The sequence below is a fragment of the Panthera leo genome, chromosome D2 (genome assembly GCF_018350215.1).
Source record: "Panthera leo isolate Ple1 chromosome D2, P.leo_Ple1_pat1.1, whole genome shotgun sequence".
Lineage (NCBI taxonomy): Eukaryota > Metazoa > Chordata > Mammalia > Carnivora > Felidae > Panthera > Panthera leo.
This window is the reverse complement of record NC_056689.1, coordinates 17,158,676-17,181,238: the sequence shown is the minus strand read 5'-3', so window position 1 is coordinate 17,181,238 and position 22,563 is coordinate 17,158,676. Positions and strand designations below refer to the sequence as shown.

The following is a 22,563-nucleotide window of genomic DNA, read 5'->3' as shown; positions in this document are numbered from 1 at the left end:
AGCAAACCGCTCTTCAGGACCCTGGACACAGAAAAGTTTTGTCCTGAAAGGCAGGACTGAGTTTCTCATTTAAAAAAATAATAAATTTTTAAATGTTTGTGTATTTTTGAGAGAGAGACACACACACAGCGTGAGCAGGGGAGGGCCAGACACAGAATCCGAAACAGGCTCCAGGCTCTGGGCTGTCAGCACAGAGCCCGATGCGGGGCTCGAACCCACGGACCGTGAGATCATGACCTGAGCTGAAGTCAGATGCTCAGCCGACTGAGCCACCTAGGTGCCCCTCTCATTAAAATTTTTGAAAAGAATTTTAGCATTTTTTAACCAATCTTTATATCCTGTGTTTCTCGTAGTTATGGAACACGAAGACATCGTAACAAATTTTCACTGAGCTCTATCCAAATGCCTCTGCGTTTGCTCTTGTTTACTCCAGTGTGTTGTGCGAATAGGCTTTTCCACACGTGTCCTGATGTGGATAAGGCTGGGAAGCACCGAGACAAAGGCACAGAAGACAGAAGTCACCAAGAACAGCACGAGCAGGAAAGCCAGAGGCACTCTTGTTCCTACATCAAAACATGTTCTAAGTGGTCACCCGGGTCTGTCCTCTGTGAGCCCGTAGTATTTGAATTTCTGCTGTTCCCCATTCTCTGCTCCTGCCCCATCAATAGCCTGCATCACCAGAAAAGGAGTCCAACTGTATAAACCACACATGCTCAAAGAAAACTTTCCCACTTGAAAGCAGCCCATTGTATCGCAGACTGATAAAAATGCTATGTCAAATATCCGTATATTAAGACCTTGCCTGGACACACAGAAATTTTGATCTACTTTCTGAATGCAATGGCAAGAGAAATACGTTTTAAAACAATAAACGGACAAGACGAGGAGTAGCATAGAGCCAATGGAAGATTAAGATTACAGAGACTTACTGAAAAACATTTACAGTATAAAATTCAGTGAAAAGTAATATGAAATATTACATGTATTCAGATTATAAAACACGAATGCATACACGCTTTGAAAGGTCATACGCAAAACAACTTCAATGAACGGTACAGGGGCAGAATTAGGAAATTTTTTGTTAAAGTTTTTCTTTATGACTCTTATACTGCCTTCAACTACAATGGTAAAAATAGTTTTCAAAAAGTTGAATGAATTGATAATATGTCTGAAAGCTCTCACTGTTTTCTGCTATCAGTTACCAGAGATTAACTGACATTTGCTTCTATAAAAGTACCAAAACCTCCCTCTCAAACCAGGGCCAAGTGCTAACTGTGTGAAGTGCTCGCTTATATTTTCCAATATTGCAAGGCTTCACAGAAAGGCGATTTTTAACATTAGTAATCTACCCTTCATCCTTCAAACTCTGCTGAAGAATGGTATTCCATATGAGCACTCAAACACACGACGGCTTGAATCTCTGTGATTTTGAGGATGAAGGCACGATTGTCAATATAATCAATTCGAAAAAGAAAACAAAAGTGGTGCAGAAACTCCCAAATGAGTATTCTAAAATTCAGTTTACCTGCTGGATTGTAAATTATCTGTTGGTTCTCACTGTATTGGCACAGACGAACATGCTAGAATGCTGCTTTGAGTAGCTAAAAGGAACTGAGCACTTACTCTGTGCCAGGCACTGAGTCCTAAGTACTTTACAGAATATGTCATTTAAACCTAACAAGAATATTTTTGGAGGTAATGGTTATTATCCCCATATGCCAGGAGGTTAAATAACCTGCTAGCAACCAGCAGAGGGGATTAGAACATGGGTATAAGTCTTTAACTCTAAAGACCATGCTTCTTCACTACACTACTCTACTGGACACACGCACATCGACAATCGGCAATGGTCAGCATCTACAAGAACACCGTTAAATAAAGATAAGGGTGTAAGGCTAACAACGTTGGGCTATTTTACGGGTCTCCACTGCAACTCTTACACATGTTTGTTTAAGCCTTTTATCTTAACCAGATTTTAATGCAGCCATCAATCAGTGAAGGCTCAGTGCGGCCACTGAGGAGTCTCACAATTATACTTCAAGGGGAGAAACAAACCCACGAGTGGAACCATGCAGATCACCTCCTGCACGGAAAGTGAACCTGAATGTCCAGCATCCGTATCTTATGGGGGATGGCATGGTACAGAGCAAAGTGAACGGAAGCTAATGGTTTTCTTTTCTTTTAAACTTGCATTTGAGTCCCATCTCTTCTAGCTGATGGTGGGGAGACTCTCAGCAAATTGCTTGACCTCCTTTGATCTCATTTTCCTCCTTTAAAATAAAGTAAAACTGCAAAGATGACATGAGAGCAGTGTTTCAAGGCCCGCGCCAAGAAAGTGCTCAGTCAGGGCTGATTTCTTTCACTTTCTCACATAACCTTAAAGTCAATGTATTCTTGTAGCGCTTTACGCATAAGCCTGTATTTCTGTCGTGACTATAAGCTTGAAATTACATAATTAAGAAGAGAAATTACCTGAAGCATTGTTGAAAAATGTCTTATGGCTTCATCATAGAGACCACTGCCAATCAACACATAAGCAATAGCTATGAAACAAAATACAAAAATATTAAAAGAAAGAACAAAGGATCTCACACCAGAATCGGTGACTAAATGCTTTGCTGAATCCTAAAAGGCAGCTCCAAGGGCTAGAAGCAGTTAAAGAAAACCTGGAAGTTAAGAAGATGTAATTGAATTCCTTCCACCACTCGCCACTTGCTATCAGTCTTCTGGTGCTTTCTAGATTTAAATTATTAAAGCCATCTATAAAACATTGCCTACAGAAGTAATTATCTTTTTCTAAGCCCATTGTTCACTTTCAAATACCAAATAACCTTTATGATGTTTCCCACCTATACATCAAAAGAGCTAGTAATAAGCCTCAACAAAACCCACATAACACGACAATGTGGTTTTATGGTGAAAGTTAAGAGAAACACCCAAATAGCAGCACAAGTCTCAATTCCGGGGCGGGGGGGGGGGGGGGGGGGGGGGGGGGCAGGGGGGCGGTGGTGGTGCTGAACTCACTGCCAGTTGCCCAGTAAGAACAAAAACAGAGGCTCAAATTAATACATATGAGCAGAATGCTTCATTGTAGCCAATTCACAACAGTGCAGTGCAACAGTCTTTTTCCTACTTCTTGTATTCAAAATAGGGCCAAAACACTACTCTAAATATACACTAAAGATGAATAGTTTCCAGTCAAATTGTGTAGGTAAGCAGTATTTTGAAATTAGAGCCATGACAACCTCCTAAAACACAGCAATATTTGGACTCCATTTTTTCACCTGTCCAAACTAGAATACATTATTGATATTCTACATTACATTTCATCTCTAAAACTTGCCCTAACTCCCTAACTCCCCAAATATCCCTCAAAAAACTGTATTCCTCACTCAAAACAATATTATTTTGGTCACATTTCTTTGCAAATAAAGCTTTACTGCAACACTCTGATTCTAGGCCCCAACAGGTGTTCAAGGAGACAAGCAACTAAATCTTTTCTTGTCGCGAAGACAAGCAACTAAATCTTTTCTTGTCCTGAAGAGCTTAAATTTCCTGCCAGTTAAAAGTAGTGAAAACATTCAATGCAGAAAGAGACTAAGTATCCTTATAGTTAACCTGAAAAAGGCAAATTTCAAAAGCACTGAATGTCATAACAAGACAAGAGCTTTGGGGGCATTCTTCAAAACGAAGAGGGCTGTCTTTGTCATAATTTCTTTGAAAAGAGAAATTACAGTCAAACTCATATTCAGAATAGTAAGAATGGATATCATTCAGATGTATCAGATGACCAGATGACCAGATGACCAGAGACACCCTTGGGGTGCAGGCCAGGAGCAGCTGGCGGGAAAAACAACAAGAGTAATAGGTAACGTGCATGGCACTCTGTACATTTCCATGTATTAACTCATTTGCTCCTTGAGTGCAGTGAGGCAGGTACGAAGATTATCCCCATTCAAAGACAAGGAAATGAAACTTAGTGCAGTTAAACAAACTGTCTGAAGAGAATGCGCAGTGACACAGGCCCCAGGCTGCCCGCTCTGGGACCCACCCTCCAGACACATACCCTGCCATAGACCACGGCTGTACCGAAACTGCCGTGTGCCGGGCTGGCCTGCAAAACGGTTTGACTTTCCTGATGATTACATGAACAGGGACTGAAATATAAACGTATCCTGTTTGGAATGCAGGAGGATGGTGATGTATTGGAAGGCCAAGATAGGCGCTCAGGTTCTCGTTTTGCCAAACACCAGTGATCACGGGAACCTCAGTCACTTCTCATTACTCTCTGGGTCTTGCCTAACAAGCCTGCAGAACATTTTCTTAGGTTCCTTTCAGATCTAAATTTTTCGAATTTCCTACCCATCTCCCCATAATCAGTAAATATCTGTCGAGTGAACAAAAGAATAAGCGACCCATAAAAACAAATACAGTGTGAGGGGATAAATACTGTACTTGGGAACATGTTTCAATTGTTCTCCGTGGCTCGGCTGTTGAACCTCACTCAAATAAAATCAAACGCAGCTCTCAAATCTTTCTAAGAGTAAATGTGTTTTGAGAAAAGCCCAAAAGAATCCATTAAAAAAAAAAATCCAAATCTTGGGGCACCTGGGTGGCTTAGTTGGTCAAGCGTCTGACTTCGGCTCGGGTCATGATCTCATGGTTCGTGAGTTCGGGCCCTGCTTTGGATTCTGTGTCTCCCTCTCTTTCTCTCTGCCCCTGCCCTGCTCATGCTGTTTCTGTCTCTCAAAAATGAATGAACGTTAAAAAAAAAAAATTTTTTTTTTAATCCAAATCCTGCAAAGATATAAATAAGTATTAGGGCCAAATGTTGCTGTGGCAGTACAAAGACATAAAGAGAACATCGGAATTCTCACAGAAATCATTACTGACCAGAATTCTACATCTCCTGGCAATGTGTGTGTTGACAGAAGCTGTTCTTCCAAGAAAAAAAATGCTGTGATATGAAAGATCCTAAGCCATGTCAGGGCCTATACTATCCAGATCCACTAGGATTAGTCTTAGACCCCATACCAGGCCTTTAATGACATCACTTAGTATGTGAATACAGGGCTGAACAGATCCAAGGATTTCAGAAAAGGCCAAATCTGATTTCTTAACAGGTAATTAATTCTCAAAGCCCACTCAAAGAATAACACCAAGAAGTGATTAATACTTTTAAAATAGTCAACTCTTTGCTTGCACAAACAGAGCAAAGAAGCCAATACAAGAAGCACTCAGTCTTTGTTTTTTTAAGTGAGCTCTAGGCCCAATGTGGGGCTTGAACTCACGACCCCGAAATCAGGAGTCGCGTGCTCTCCCGACTCAGCCAGCCACACGTCCTGAAGTGCTTAGTCTTAATATAAAATGCGTATGGCCACAGAAAGGATAAAATAATTACGTATAAAGATAGAAAAAATTCCCAAAGGTGCCTCGGGTCACCAGGTACCAGGTAGGAACACGTGCTTATGGGAAGTCCATCCAGCTGCACCGTTCAGTCTGGTCTTCAATTTTGTTTCCACTCCTTCAAGTGTAAGCTGACTAGGCAATGAATGAGACACACCCAAAGCACGTCAGACACTGGTGAAACCAGACTATTTTAAAACATGCCACGACCCAGCCAACTTGCAGGACCCCTTTGCAGATCTGAATGAACTCAACTTTTCTACACTCACAACAATAACTGACTGGCCTCACGGTAAAATTAACCCACACCTAGCTATTCTATTACACAGAAGATTAAGTAGGTGTGAGTCCCCTCGGCTTTCACTGCTGTGCGGCTCCGATTTGATGACAGCCCAAGTGACCTTTTAATGAATGACAACCGTTCCTAAGGGCTCATGACCATCATTATTACTTTCCAGAGAAACACAGAGGTCAACACGTCCCTACCGATCATTTCCTCCAAACCTTGTACGGTAAAACCTTGGTTGGCGAGCATAACCCACTCTAGAAACACGCTTGTAATCCAAAGCACTTGTGTATCAAAGTGAATTTCAGTAACAACTGGTTCAGTTGTGATCATGTGACATTCGGCATCACGTAATACTCGTATTGCAAGACAACTGCTCGTTTATCAAGTTAAAATTTATTAGAAATGTTTGCTCGTCTTGCGAAACACTCGCAGAACAAGTTACTCGCCATCCAAGGTTTTACTGTATTTTCTCTATTTCATGTTATCCTGACATAGGGTGCACGGACCCACACAAGGGCTGAACGTCCTACCCGACACCACACCACTCATGTTGGCAGAGCCGGTGTCTGTGTTCTTTCCACCCCACCACCTTGCCTACCTGCTCGGCATCGAATCATAAATTCTAGGCAAATACCCCAGGAACCGCCCCCTCCCCCAGATTCAAATCTCACCTAGCTCTTCGTTTGTGCTGTCATTATCCGTGGCAAAAGGGAATCTCTTTTGTTCTGCAATAGACTTGGCCTGGCTCTGAAATAAAAACAAACAAACGTACACGTTAGCTTCTCACAAACGAAGACGAGGCTTGCAATGAAAACCTGTATTTTTACAAAGTGAAGCTACATTTGATTCATACGGAAGTGAGAAAAGGTTCACTTTAAGTCATGCCAATTGTGTACTTCAAGCACAGAGCTTATGGTGTAACTGATTTGCCTCCTCCCTACCATTAGTGGTTCTGTTTCTAAGAACAAGTTTCTTTTCGCTCCCATAGGGATTTATCCTGCTGGCTGCTCCATCTCCCTCCATGTTTTCAGAGACTATTTAATGGCCTCGATTAGGTTACGAGGATCACGTTCTAGCGATCGGTCCTCCGATGCGGCTGGATGATAGAATATTGCTTTGTAAACTCTAAAAATACTTTAGAAAAAAGAGCTACCAGTTGTCCAGAGATGACGCCAGAAAGGGACCCACAAAATCTGAGCAGGAAACAAGACATTCTAGTAGAAAGTGCACAGCAGATGGTGAACATCTCCATCGTGCTCAATGCAGTAAATTGCCTACAAAGAATTGCTGCAGACATATGCCCATTTGGCAGGAAAACGGACCCAAAAGTGGAAACTAGGGGCAGACAAAATGAGTAAGTTTGCTTAGTAACCGGAGTGATTTTACAAGCAGCACGGGAAATGACGGCTCTATAGGGTGCCGGAGACAAATCACGTCGGACGCTACAGCGGCCACTTCCCCGGAAGATTTAACTGCTGATGCTAAGTTGGGATATGCTTAGCCTCCGGGGTACGTGTTAAAATGATTACTTCATGTGAGATTCACCTAAGACACAATTAAAACTTGTACATACACAGAGACAGGAGAAGCTAAGACAGCGAGGGACTAAAGATTTGCGGCTTTGGGCAAGACCACAGGATTAGAACTCAGTGGCGTCCTGATTAACTGAGTTCTTCTGTTTTAAAAATGCATAGTACGGATGCCTATAGGCATATATGATGGCCAAATAACTTTACAGGAGAGTCTCTCCTAATTGCTGTTTGTGCTTTCCAGCTCATGATTGGTGGTCATTAGCAGATGACGAACTGTGGCCTCTTGGATTTCATGGACTCAAATAACAGAGTAACAAGGCACTTCCGCTTATACTCCCTTTACTCTCAAAATCTAGAGTGATACTCAGATACGGCGTGGTATTTAGTCTGCCTATGAAACAGGTCAAGAATAATCTACCTCTGGTTAAAACACTGGTTGAAAGCTAGAGGCCAGAAGGGCATCCCATGTCGGGATGAATGCGCACTTCATTCCATGCAGGACTCCAGACAAAATGGAACGTCTGAAACTTCTACCACTATGGGAATGTTTAACACTGAATGTTAAACCTGATGACTAGACAGGAAGTCTCTCAGCTCCTTCGCATTTTGCTCTATAGCTGGAAGCTTCCACACAGCTATGGGGAGCCTTACAGTGAGACCCTCGAGAGACTTAAGAAGCGGCAGATTTAACAACATGTGAAGGCATCACAGTACATACATCCCGTGTGACCAGACACGAGGCTCTCCTCTTTGTCAGGCGGTCACAGATAAGCACGCAGATGTAAAATACTTTTCCGCTTAGTAAGTTACATATAGCCAAGGAAAGGAGTCTATGAATATTGCTTTTAGTACTTAAAAAGTCTAATCGTTTCATCCAGTACTCAATGAGAGTTTCCCATTTGCCAAGGCTCTGGGCAGAAAGGCACAGGAAGAAAACAAAAATGAAATCCCATAAAAGGATATCATTTACTTGGAGCGCCTGGTGGCTCAGTCAGTTAAGCGTCCAACTTTTGGTTTCAACTCAGGTCGTGATCTCACAGTCCTGTGTTGGGCTCTGCACTGTCAGTGTTGAGCCTGCTTGGGGTTTCCCTCTCTCCCTCTCTCTGCCCTTCCCCTACTGTCCCTCTGTCTCTGTCTCTCTCTCTCTCAAAATAAATAAATAAACTTAAAAAAAAAAAAAAAGAAATCATTACCAAGCAACATCAAGAGTATACTGAAGAGCATATCTGAGTTAAAGTGTTTTTACTTTACTAGAAATAACATCTAACAGAAGTGGGCAGAAAAGTATTATATGGACAAATTAACTTCTTGATCAAAAAGAGTCTTTCCCACTTCTTTTTTTTTATTAAAAAAATTTTTTTATAATCTTTATTTATTTTTGAGAGAGAGAGAGAGAGAGAGAGCGTGAGCAGGGAAGGAACAGGAGAGAGAAGGAGACAAAGAATCTGAAGCGGGCTCCAGGCTCTGGGCTGTCAGCACAGAGCCCGACGTGGGGCTCGAACCCACGAACTGCGAGATCGGGACCTGAGCCGAAGCCAGACGCTTAACCGACTGAGCCACCCAAGCGCCCCGAGTCTTTCCCACCTAATACTGCATCTGTAGATATCTTCTGTGGACAGCGGGGAGAAGCTCCAATCAAAGACGTTAATGCACACAGCCCCACTTTGCTGGGACACCAACTCCAACCCATCCTCAGGTCACTGCTTACGCTTCAAGTTCTGAAAGCTGTCCTACCTGATCCCCCTAATTTAAAGGGAGATTATGTTGATCTTTTGCTATACCTCTATGTTTATTTGTATAATTATCTGGTTAGTGACTAGGAGTCACGAGTGCAGGGACTGAGGCTAGCTGGCTCACTGTGGCATTATTCCCAGTACTTACTTAGCACAACGCCTGGCACATAATAGGTGCAAAATAAATATCTGGAGAATTAATGAAGAAATGAATAGTCGAACTCCCATATTTTCAACCTAGGGAAAATGAAAGGCCAAGATTGATGAGCTTTCTCCCATAGGTCACTAGCTAGTGCCATCTTAAACTAGAAATGCAACACGGAGAAAATATTTGAATTACTGTCAGTAAGACGGTAGGTCCCTAATAATTCTAAGAATCTAATCCCCTCCCCAAGGTGGGGATTACCCAATTTCTGCTTAAGTGCTTTCATTGGTGGCCAACTCACTACAAGCTAGCCCATTCTGGTTGGGGACCAGTCTAATTCAAGTTCTTCCATATATCGAGTTGATCGCTATGCAATGAGTTAGGTAACATCTGTTGATCATTCTTTGGCTTGCAAACTCTACCCATTTTCAGTAGTTTCTCACATGCAAAGGCAAAGCTTTATCTGGAGAAGAGAGAGCAACCTAAAGGGAAATTTTAAACACAAGAAGCAAACAGTATCTATGTGGATGCTGAAGGAAAAGGCCTGGAGAAAAAAATATGTTCACCTTGGGCACTGAAAGAACAACTCAGCCTCAGAGAATTAAGTGTGAACAACAACAACAACAAAAAAAAGAGCCTTGCACCTGAGGCAGCTAGGCTGGAGGAGTGTCCGTGCTAATGTGAACAGGCAGAGACAGACGTTATGTAGTGCCAGGAACTCATCCCTGGAGTGGAGAGGCCTCCTATACAGTTCAGAGGGTACTGACAGTTAAAAACATAGATATAAAAGATATCCACACAGGCAAAAGCTGGAAGAATAATATATTATACCTTAAAATACATTAGGTTCCTAGAAGCAAGGCTCAGCCATTATCTCCCCTTTATTCCTTGGAACTGAGAAGTAAAAAGGCCAAGGTCTAGAATGATCAACCATCCAATCCATAAGTCATAATAATGTAACGTGACGAAATACCAGATGACCTATCTTTATCTTATGCAAATAGGACCACCTAGAACCAACTCCTAGTTGGTAAACAGAGGTGACCTGTGCCTTTTGAAACATGTATCATTGTACCTTAGGTCATAAAGACAGAAGCATGGACAGAAGATGCGTACCAGGATCTTTTCAGTGTTGAGGGAAAGCAGTGAGTCACAGGGTGGCGGCCCTTTGGGTTCACAGTCTGAGTCGTGGAAGTTCAGAAAGGATGACTCTGAAAAGCAAACATCCCTGGTTATTCTCCGAACCTGAAACTTATGGTTCTTAGGTTCTTAACTATGAATTATAATGTTAGGAACACACACACACACACACACACAGAATCTACCAAACCAAAATAAGGACAAGGCAAAAAAGCACCAAAAGGGGCATCTTGCCTTCCACCTTACAGCTGTGTCACATTCTACAGTTTCCAAATACCTTGCATAGCTGTCCTGACTGTCCTCACAACCAGTCATTAATACGATACTTGTTAAGATCCCTTTTTCAGACATCTCCTACCTGGCAGCGTTTACCATAGGTTAAAAAATATTACAAAAGGGAGAACAAAGTCGAGCCAGGGAGATCTAATGTTAAAAGATATGTACCAGGGGTCTAGAATCCAGAATATATAAATAAGTCCTGATTTCAACAACAAAAAGACAACCCAATTAAAAAATGGGCAAAGGACTGGAATAGGCAATTCTCCAAAGAAGATACACAAATGGCCACTGAATACATGGAAAGATGCTCTACATCATTATTGATTAGGGATGTAAATCAAACCACAATGAGGTTTGCCACAATAACGGCTTTTTTTTTTTTATTGTCGAGGCAAACAAGTGTTGGCAAGGATGTAGAAAAATTAGAGCCCTTGTACATTGCTGTGTAAAATGGTGTGGCCACTGTGGAAGATAGTTTACTGGTTCATCCAAAAGTTGAACATAGAATTACCATATGGTCCTACTATTCCATCCCTAGGAATATACCCAAAAGAACTAAAAACAGGAACTCAAACAAGTATGTGAACATGCATCTTCACAGAAGCAATATTTAACAATAACCAAATGGTAGAAATAGCCCAAATGTCCATCAACAAACAATGGACAAACTGTGGTATATACATACAGTGGAACACTATTCAGCCTTAAAACAGAATAAAGTACTACAATCACCATTAATTAGTACACTTTACTCTTCAAATAATAAATCTACATTTATACTTTAACCATTTCAAAATTTGGAGACTTTTCACTCTAAGCTACATCTAAAATGCTAGCCTATATTTGGAAACATTCAAATATTAAAGATAAATTTTTTAAAAAAGAATGAAATACTTTACATGTTCATATAACATGAAAGAACCTCCAAAATGTAATGAGTAAGAACCTCCAAAACAAAAACTAAGTGAAAGAAGCCAGACACAAAAAGTCACATATTGTGTGAGCTCACTGATACGAAATAACCAGAAAAGGTAAATCCATAGAGACAGAATGCACATCCATAGCTGAAGGAGGGAAGAGGAAGAAACTGCTGAGGGGTGAGGGGCTTACTTTGGAGTGATGGAAAGGTTTTGGGGTGGTTGCACAACATTGTGACTGTACTCAATGCCACAGAGCTGTTCATAGGAAAACATTTAATTTTATGTTATGTGAATTTTGCCTCAACAATTATTTTTAAACCTATACTGTAATTCAGCAGTCACTAAAGAGCATCAAATTGTGTTCAAGCGACCATGTGAACCGACAGATAAATTCTCATTTGTGTCTGTCTTAACAGCTGGAGACTAGAGCTAATATACCAAAGAAGCTCTGGATGGTGAGTGATTTCTGAAGCTGGAAGGTTAAATTTCACAAGGCCCAAGCAGAGTTTAAACGGATGGGTGGGGGCACCTGGGTGGCTCAGTCGGTTGAGCGTCCGACTTCAGCTCAGGTCACGATCTTGTGGTCCGTGAGTTCGAGCCCCGCGTCAGGCTCTGGGATGGCCCAGAGCCTGGAGCCTGCTTCTGATTCTGTGTCTCCCTCTCTCTCTGCCCCTCCCCCATTCATGCTCTGTCTCTCTCTGTCTCAAAGATAAATAAATGTTAAAAAAAAAAATTTTTTTTTAATAAATAAATAAATAAACGGATGGGTGGGTTCTGCTAATATCATCCTCAATGGGGAAAAACTGAGCGCTTTTCCCCTAAGGTCAAGAACACGACAGGGATGTCCACTCTCACTGTGTTATTCAACACAGTATTGGAAGTTCTAGCCTCAACAATCAGACAACACAAAGAAATAAAAGGCATCTAAATCAGCAAGGAGGAAATCAAACTTTCACTCTTCACAGACAACATGATACTCCATGGAAAACCCAAAAGATTCCACCAAAAAACTACTAGAACAGATGCATGAATTCAGCAAAGTCGCAGGATATAAAATCAATGCACAGAAATTGGTTGCATTTCTATACACCAATAATGAAGCAACAAAAGGAGAAATCAAGGTATCAATCACATTTACAATTGCACCAAAACCCATTAAATACCTAGGAATAAACCTAAGACGTGAAAAATCTATACACTGAAAACTATAAAAAGCTTATAAAAGAAACTGAAGAAGTCACCAAAAAATGGAAAAATATTCCATGCTCATGGATTGGAGGAACAAATATTGCTAAAATGTCGATACTACTCAAAGCAATCTACATATTCAATGCAATCCCTATCAAAATAACAGCAGCATTCTTCACAGAGCTAGTACAAACAATCCCAAAATTTGTATGGAACCAGAAAAGACATCAAATAACAAAAGCAATCCTGAAAAAGAAAACCAAAGCTGGAGGCATCACAATTCCGGACTTCAAGATGTATTACAAAGCTGTAATCATCAAGACAGTATGGTACTGGCACAAAAACAGACACTTAGATCAATGGAACAGAATAGAGAACCCAGAAATGGACCCACAAACGTAAGTCCAGCTAATCTTTGACAAAGCAGGAAATAATATCCAATGAAATAAAGACATTCTCTTCAGCGAATGCTGTTGGGAAAACTGGACAGAGACATGCAGAAGAATGAACCTGGACAACTTTCTTACACCCTACACAAAAATAAACTCAAAATGGATGAAAAACCTAAGCATAAGACAGGAAGCCGTCAAAATCCTAGAGGAGAAAGCAGGCAACAACCTCTTTGACCTTGGCCACAGCAACTTCTTACTCAACATGTCTCTGGAGGCAAGGGAAACAAAAGCAAAAATGAACTATCGTGACCTCATCAAGATAAAAAGCTTCTGCACAGCAAAGGAAACAATCAGCAAAACTAAAAGGCAACTGACGGAATGGGAAAAGATATTTGCAAATTACATACGTGATAAAGGGTTAGTATCCTAAATCTATAAAGAACTTATCAAACTCAACACCGAAAAAACAAATAATCCAGTGAAGAAATGGGCAAAAGACATGAATCGACACTTCTCCAAAGACATCCAGATGGCTAACAGATGCGTAAAAAAATGCTCAACATCACTCATCATCAGGCAAATATAAATCAAAGCCACAGTGAGATACTACCTCACACTTGTCAGAATATCTAAAATTAACAACTCAGGCAACAACAGATGTTGGTGAGGATGCAGAGAAAAAGGAATCCTTTTGCACTGCTGGTGGGAATGCAAGCTGGTGCAGCCAGTCTGGAAAACAGTATGGAGGTTCCTCAAAAAATTAAAAATAGAATTATCTTATGGCCCAGCAATTGCAGTGCTAGGTATTTATCCAAAGGATACAGGTATGCTGTTTTGATGGGGCACATGCACCCCAATGTTCATAGCAGTGCTGTTGACAATAGTCAAAGGAAGGAAAGAGCCCAAATGTCCATTGACAGATGAATGGATAAAGAAGAAGTGGTATATACATACAATGGAATATTACTCAGCAATCAAAAAGAATGAAATCTTGCCATTTGCAACAATGTGGATGGAGTGTGTTATGCTAAGTGAAATTAGTCAGAGAAAGACAAATATCATATGACTTCACTCATATGTAGAATTTAAGATACAAAACAGATGAACATAAGGGAAGGGAAGCAAAAATAATATAAAAACAGGGAGGGGGACAAAACAGAAGAGACTCAAATACAGAGCACTGAGGGTTGCTGGAGGGGAAGAGGGTGGAGGGATGGGCTAAATGGGGAAGGGGCATTAGGACACGTGCTGGGATGAGCACTGGGTGTTATACATAGGCAGTAGATCACTGGATTCCACTCCTGCATCATTATTGCACCATGTGCTAACTGACTTGGATATAAATGTAAAAAATTAAGTAAATAATAAGAGGATGGGTGGGTTCAGACTGGGGAACAGAGAGAATGGGTATTCCGAGTGGGATGAGTGGTGTACACAGAAGTATAAAGGTAAGAAAATGCAAAGGAGCAGTAAGCAGGCGACCCTGGCTAGAGGGAGCTGGTGTTGGAAAATAAGATGGAAGGTTGGAACGTGAGTGGTCAGACTGGGGAGTCTTGGAGCCAAGAGAAAGGCTTTAGTCTCACAAGAGTGAGGAGGCAGTAATGGTTGTTGGAAATAACATTAATTTCTAACCTATTTCTTCTTAAAGCTAACGTTTGAGGCCTTGCCATATGCAAAGCGCTGCAGTAAGCATTGCATATGCGTGGCCTCATTCTGTTCTAACAATCCCTCCACTTGGTGGGATTCACTGAGGTTTCAATAAACACGCATCGGTATAATTGTAAGTGGATGCACTCATTCCCTTCTGTGAAACCTAACCATCTTTGGGTAATTAGGCTGTCCTCTCCCCCTTCTGATAAATAGTATTTTACAAGTATGCTTGACCTGTATTTTTTAAATTCACCCAATCTGGCAATTAAATTCTAACCAATACAATTGCCGAGGCAAAGGGTGTAACTAACTTTAAGACCTTTCACATATGCTGCCCCATTTCCCTCCCAGGATGTAATAATAATTTCATTCCCACCCAACAGTGTAGAAGATGGTCTATTTCACTCTGCTCAGAGTATTCTGTTCTTTTCATCTCTTCCTAATCTGAAAATAGCACTAGTGACACCAAACTTTTGGTTTACTGCCCATTTGTATCTCTTCTTTTGTAAATCATGTGTTTCCTCTGCTAATTTTTAAGTCATTTTATCTATTCCGGCCTAAGGTACAGAAGCGAATGTCTATCTATTTTCCAGTTCTCTCAGAACGATTTTGAACACCGCCTTTACGATACATTATAGTCACCAGGGTCTTAAAGGAAGCTTTGAGATAAGTTATATCCAACTAAAATAGCTCTCACAGATGACTATTCAATCTATACGGGCACTGATGTTTAAAATATTACAGTAGGACTTCATGTTCATTCTAGAAAATAGAAAAAAAATCACAAAACATAAAAAAAAAGTCATTTAGAATACTACCGTACATTGAGATCCACTGTGAAAATCTTGGCGTTAACTACTGTAATTAAGAGGGACAATTCTTGAAATCAGACAGACTGGGTTTGAATTCCCGTTCTCTGCAACTACTTACTAGCTCTTGGCCACTGATCTAGCGGCCTCATCAATCTTCGGTTTCTTCATTTGTAAAACAGGGTCGCTGATGGTATCTACTTCACAGGAGTGGTTGATTTAAACAAGATTATAGGGGCACCTGGGTGGCTCAGTGAGTTAAGTGTCCATCTGTTGATTTCGGCTCATGTCAGGATCTCCCGGTTCATGGGATCCAGCCCCACGTCAGGCTCTTTGCTGACAGCACAGAGCCTGCCTGGATTCTCTCTTTCCCTCTCTCTCTCTCTCTCTCAAAATCAGTAAATAAACTTTAAAAAAATAAACAAGGAGATATAAGTGAAGTATTTGGTACAGTTTCTGGCACAAAGAAGGAGACAGAGGATGTTTGCTATTGTTACCATTAGGTTGTGAGGAGATACACTGTTTTGTAACCTGCCCTTTTAACGTAACAATATAATATAAACACTTCCCCATTTGATTAAACTTTCTTCTGCAAACTATTTAAATTTAAACTTAGTGAGATTATATATCATTTTTTTAAATTTTTTTTTTAACGTTTATTTATTTTTGAGACAGAGACAGAGCATGAACGGGGGAGGGGCAGAGAGAGAGGGAGACGCAGAATTGGAAGCAGGCTCCAGGCTCTGAGCCATCAGCCCAGAGCCCGACGCAGGGCTCGGACTCACAGACCTCGAGATCGTGACCTGAGCTGAAGTTGGACGCTTAACCGACCGAGCCACTCAGGCACCCCGATTATATATCATTTTTAATTTAATATCTTTAGGATTTCAGTGCTCTACGATAAACCTGTATTTTGTTGTTTCTAGACTAACTCCTTCTAATGATCTGCCTATTGACTTCAATAGTTTCACAATGTATCCTTAAAATAGATGCACACATTTTAACGTAAAGGAAAGCCTCATCAATTTTTTTTCCCAAAAGTTTCTTGGCTATTTGGATCAACATTCTTCCTTCAAATAAACTTGTCATTAAGGATCCAAAACCAAAAAGTCCCTCTTGTGATTTTTATTAGAATTGTGAAGACCGTAGGGGGACCTGAGTGGCTCAGTCAGTTTGGTGTCCAACTTCGGCTCAGGTCATGATCTCACGGTTGGTGAGTTTGGGCCCCACCTCAGGCTCTGTGCTGACAGCTCAGAGCCTGGAGCCTGCTTTGGATTCTGTCTCCCTCAAAAATAAATAAGCACTAAAAAAAATTTTTTTTAATAAATAAAAAAGGAAAACAACCAAATAGGAGAATCCTTCCTTCGTATGGTAAAATGCATCCACGTTAACCCATAGCCATATAGAGCATCTTCCCACTGGATGCTCATGTTAAAAGTCTTATCAAAAGGTGAAATTCTGGGTCAGTAAATGAAGTATTAATGTCAGGAATAAGCAGGAATACTAGTACTGAACACTTTTTTGGAGGTTTTCTCTAGTTCAACGAGATGCTAAATGAGTATAAATACTAAAAAGACCCTGATATCATTACGTGTAGAGGATGCAATTACCCACTGAATAAACGGAAGCATGAAAAGAGCTGCTAGGAATTCAGTGATGCTGTTGTTCACGTCCGCAGGAAACTCCCCGAGCCAGCCGCTTCCCCTGACTCTGCTCTAGTTCGTAGGGTCTTTAAGCTGCCGTGATTTCACATTTCTGTGTGATTTCGCTTACTGTTGGTTTCCCTCCCTGAACTATAGTATTCGCAGACAAGGACAGGGGTCATTTCTGGTTTTGCGGACCACTGAGCAGTGAATAGAACAAGGTAGATGTGCAACAAACACGTAATCAATGGCCATCCACCAATTTTCTTTTCGATCACAACAAATTTGAACGTATAAATTCTATAGAAAAATTGTAAAATTTCACATAGGCCAATAAAACACTTGAATAGATTAAATTTTGTAAAGTACTCCTCTGCTCGTTAATCTACAGTTTTAGCAATTCTTTAAAAAAAAATTTTTTTTTAATGTTTACTTTTCAGAGAGAGAGAGAGAGAGAGAGAGAGAGAGAGCATGAGCAGGGGAGGGGCAGAGAGAGAGGGAGTCACAGAATCTGAAACAGGCTCCAGGCTCTGAGCTGTCAGCACAGAGCCCGACGCGGGGCTCGAACTCACAAACCGTGAGATCATGAGTTTAACCAAATGAGCCACCCAGGTGTCCCTTCTTACTCTTTATTTTACCAAAAATTTTTAAATCAGGAAAGCTGGCTGAACTTTATCAAGTGCTTTTGGAATTTCTTTAAGGTAATCATATGATTTTTCTCCATGACTTACTAAGGTGATTAATTCAATTTTTTTTTTTTTAAGTTGAACCACCTTTGCACTTCTAAAATAAATTCTAATTGGTCAAGGCACATCATTACTTTAATTTCTGGTTTCAACTTATTAATATTTTACTTAGGATTTTTATAACTGTGCTATAGTTTTCTACCCATACTTGCCACTATATTAAGTTCTGTCATCAATGTTTTTCACTGATTTGAGAAGGTCTGTAAGAGAAAAACAGCTTATTACAGTTGTACCTAGACTTCTCTGGGAACAGGTTAAATTTCTTCTTTGATCTAAAACTGTTTTGTTCGATATGGCTTTAATTGTCTAACAATAACAACCCAACAATCTATGTTTAGATGGAATAGGTTTTCATACAATTAGGAAAAGCCTCTGTTTTCCTCCTTGCTCAGATAATGCAAGTAAAATTTAAAGATAATTACTACGTGGGGCGCCTGGGTGGCTCAGTCAATTAAGTGTCTGACTTCAGTTCAGGTCATTATCTCATAGTTGGTGAGTTCAAGCCCCGCATCGGGCTCTGTGCTGACAGCTCAGGGCTTGCAGCCTGCTTCGGATTCTGTCTCCCTCTCTCTCTACCCGTCCCCCGCTCTCTCTCTCTCTCTCTCAAAAATAAATAAACATTTAAAAAAATTAATTACTATAGAAATATTCTCAAAACACATTACAGAATCTCATCTTTTTATTCCAGATCATCTTCCTGGACATTTATTTATTGCTTCATATTTTTAACCGTATTAGCAGGAATTTCTTCATATTTGTCTCTTCATTCTAATGGCCTCTACCACTGTCCACACAGCCCCTCATTCCTAATGTACGTTTGCACTTGCTCACCTATTTATGTGTTAGCCTTACCAGGTTTATCTATTTTCTTCTTTTTTGAAAAAAAAGAAAAAAACAACTCTTGGATCGATTTATCAATACTGTTGTTGCTCTGTTTCGAATTCATTTATTCTGGCTTTGTTCTAGACAAGCTTCCAATTTCCCAATCGTTTTCTTGTTGCTCAAGCTTAGTATCCAGTTCATTTATTCCCGTCTTTCTTCGATACCAAGAAGCCATGGAAGGCTCCAGCAGAAGAAAGATCACGGAAGGTTGTGTGAGGAGAGAGAGAGAAGGGCCAGAAGACTAGCAAGGAGGCCATAGAGGGAGGGAATAGACCTGATGCCCACAGTTCACAGGAAATGGTTGTCACAGGTTGGTAGGGCCGGCCCTTGAACCACACGGGTTTGAACTGCGTGGGTCCACTTACATGCAGGTTTTTTAAAATAAACATAGATATTGCTGCAAACGTATTTTCTCTTCATGATTTTCGTAACCACGGTTCCTTCTCTCTAGCTTATTTTAGTCTAAGAATACAGAATGTAATACGTATACAAAATATGTGTTCCTCGACTGCTTGTTATTAGTAAGGCTTCCGGTCAACAGTAGGCTATTAGCAGTTAAGTTTTGGGGGAGTCGGAAGTGGCACATGGACTTTTGATGGTGTGGGGGGCAGGGGGGAATTGGTTGGTGCCCCTAACCCCCTAAGGGTCCACTATATACATATCTCGGAAATTGCCATTTTTTTCTGTTAATTTCTTCTTCCTTCTTAAGATTATTTTGGTCTTCGCAGAACTTGACAGCTTTCGAAATGCCCTCGCAACACTCTGTCCACTGGTCCTCCCTCCTCTGAGGCAGGGAGGACACGCCTTAGGCGGATCACACACGTGGGGAAACGAGGTCAGTGTTAACACGCGTGTTTAAGTCACAAGACGAAGAAATCGCCCGCATCTGTGCTCCGGGACACCACATCAACAGAGGTGCACGGTCCGCTTGTCACCACTCATTCTGCCCCTCCTGGGTCCTAGCAATGCCCTCAGGCTTCCTTCGTGTCCTCCCAAACCCCACAGACCACTGATTTTAAGAAGAGCGGTTTCGGTAAAGACACGAGGGGCCAACTGCAGTAGCTTCGGCAAAGGATGGGAGATGGGGAGACAGTGCACAGAAGCATCTCCTCTGAGGAATTCTGCTGTAAAGGAAGCGGAGAGAGAGAGAGAGACAAGAGGTGGATGGAGGGGCAGGGAGTCCTGTCCTGGTTTCTTGTGTTTTCCAGACAGGAGCTCTCAGAGCCATCTGTATGCTGACGGAAGACAAGAGGGAATGAGCGCTCCCGCACAGGGAGCGTGCCCCGCTCCGCAGAGGCTCCCACAGCTCCGCACAGCGCCAGGACCAAAGGCAGAAGCTATCCTAGGGCTGCAGGCACGCTGCAGCTGTGATGGTGGGAAGCATGGAAGTTCTCTGCTGATTGCATCTTCCTCAATCAAATTACCTCCTAGGGAGGAGAGGAGACTGGGGGGTGGCGGGGGGGGGGGGGGGGGGGGGGGGGTGGGCAGGGGACATTGGAAGTACCACGTATTTGTCATACAGTCATGTCGGCAGGTGAAAGGGCCTGAAAGTTTGCAAGCAGCACGCTCAGAGCCGATCCCTGAAGGAAGACGTTTTATAAGGGATTCAACAGCTGCTGGGCTGCACTTACCACCGCGCCCTAGTTAGAACAGTGGGCCAAGTTCACCTGGAAACCAGGATGACGGGGCCTTTCCCACCGATGGGCTGGAACGTGGGAGTCAGACGCCAGATACTTACTGGCAATTCTAGTCCTAGGTGTAGGGTGACCTGGGAAGAGCAGAAATAATTACTGTGGCTGGAGGCGCGACCTGAAGGCCAAGGGGCTGATACGCAGCATCAGTTATACTGTCTGTTGCTTTGATCAATTTCTGCATTTGTAAGACAACCACCGTTGAGGACGTTCCACATCACCTTGGTTGATGGTCCCAAATGGTAAATTTCTTTTAGAATGTGATAACAGGAAAAGTAATAGGAAGAGTTCTCCTCGGAATTCATATGCTTCTTTTATTCTAACAAAATCGCATTCATCAGTACCTAAGATGTGTAAGTTATCATAAAACAACTTGCAAATAGAGGCTGCCCACTGGGAACGAGATTATAAAGCCAACGTATAATTAATCCACCAGAACAAAGATCTGCAAAAGCCATCTTTCGCAGTTTTATAACAAAGCATGACCATAATCTGATCAAAGCTGTATTAACCTTAACAAAAGTATTAACAGGTGTAAAGAATGTATAAAACCTTAAAAAAAAAAAAAAAAAAAGGAGCTGGTCAGCTGCACAAAACGGAAAAAGAGGGAAGGAAGTAAATCATGTAGCACTGACCCAAGAGCAGAACCAGGTGGGGGGGGGGGGTAGGCGCTGTAGCCACAAAGGCTATTCACTTAGCCTGGGGTCGTAACATGGATTACACACGCATCAGATGCTCAAGGTGGCACATACTTTTAAGAGCTGAAGACTCTGTCCATAAACCTATACGTGATGTCAAATACCATCAACTCCACTGGGAAAGCAATGCTATGAAACCATTAGTGAAAAGGGAACAGGGTCACTTTGAACACTCCACTGCGAGCGAACTCAACTGGCCTTTCGCATCGAAGAGGCGGACCGTCTGACCCAGGATTTCTGAGTGTCTACGTAAAGGGCGCCGGCACCCGAGTCAGAGCAAATCTCACCGTGCTGGTTCCTGAATCAGACATAAAGCCATACCAAATTACCTCCAAACCAAACTGGAGGAACGGGGAGGAGACTTCATTAGCAAAGCTTAAACACAGATACCAGTTATGTACTGGGGACCCCCTCCGGTTACGCAGATGGTTCAGTTTGTGAAAACAGCTGTGATACGTTTTTCTACATAGACGTCATGTTTCGATAAAAGGCAAAAATAAAAAAGACAAGAGAATGAAAATGTCAGAAAGCATCAACCCCGAAGTGAGAAGTATTCAAATTCTGCTACTTCAATGAATTTTGTCTTTATACTATCTGCAAGATAACAGGCCCGAACAAAAAAGATAAAATGGCCTCTTTGAAACACCATATTGTGAAAAGGGGAAGCTTCAGAGGCCGGTCAGTCGGCCAAGTGTTTAGGGAGTCCAGTGACGCCAGGCCGTGTCTACGCGCCGTAGAACTTCTTGAAAAGTCCGTACACCCAAAGTGCTCTGCCGTTCCTGTAGGCATGTTTCATGCAGGGTAGGTTCTAAAACCCAGGCCCCATTATCCTTTGCCCTCATCCAGAGAGCGACGACCCCTCATGACCCAAAGCAGAACACTGGTCTACTGGAGTACAGACCGTTCAAAAGGTAAATGTAATTTTTAAGAACAATAGATCTATTTGAGAAAGCTTCACAAGTCTGCAAATAGCACAGCTATCATCCTCATAGGGCTCATGCTATAAAAAGCAACTCTTAAACCAGAAGACTTTCTGAAAGATGCAAAAGAGGCAAGCAGTCTCCAGGCGATGCCCCAGTGGCCAGGGCCGGGGGAGACGATACAGAAATCTCTTTCTCACTCTATGCCTCCGACTCTGTTACTCAAAATAAGCGAGTTATCTTATACTGGCAAACTTACTTCTGTAGACCTTAAGGAAAAGACTAGAAGAGATTTGCCACAAAACTGGATGTGATAACATGCACAGAGAATCAGGGCCGAGGGTAAAAAAGGGATCAAGCAAATCTACTAACAGTAAGGGTTACCACAGTTACCATGACTGGGCTTAAAATGTGGTTCTTAACTTCCTCATAGCCAGAACAAAAAAAGGAAATAGTGCTCATTATAAAAGTTTCCCTCTACTGATTCCCTGCCACGGTTA

The 22,563-nt window shown here is 41.7% G+C and overlaps 1 protein-coding gene across 11 annotated transcripts in view; it reads right to left on the bottom strand.

The window, feature by feature from the left end:
- The window catches only part of TTC13 (tetratricopeptide repeat domain 13), a 79,788-nt gene that overhangs the window by 51,916 nt on the left and 5,309 nt on the right, over positions 1 to 22,563 (bottom strand). For 6 of the 11 annotated variants that reach the window (XM_042907439.1, XM_042907440.1, XM_042907441.1 and 3 more), the window contains exons 2-4: positions 10,222 to 10,316; positions 6,367 to 6,442; positions 2,473 to 2,543 (exon numbers count right to left, since the gene is read on the bottom strand). In XM_042907439.1, the coding sequence (XP_042763373.1) occupies positions 2,473 to 2,543; positions 6,367 to 6,442; positions 10,222 to 10,316 (242 nt within the window). The other 5 variants (XM_042907448.1, XM_042907446.1, XM_042907447.1 and 2 more) reach the window with 4 other exon arrangements.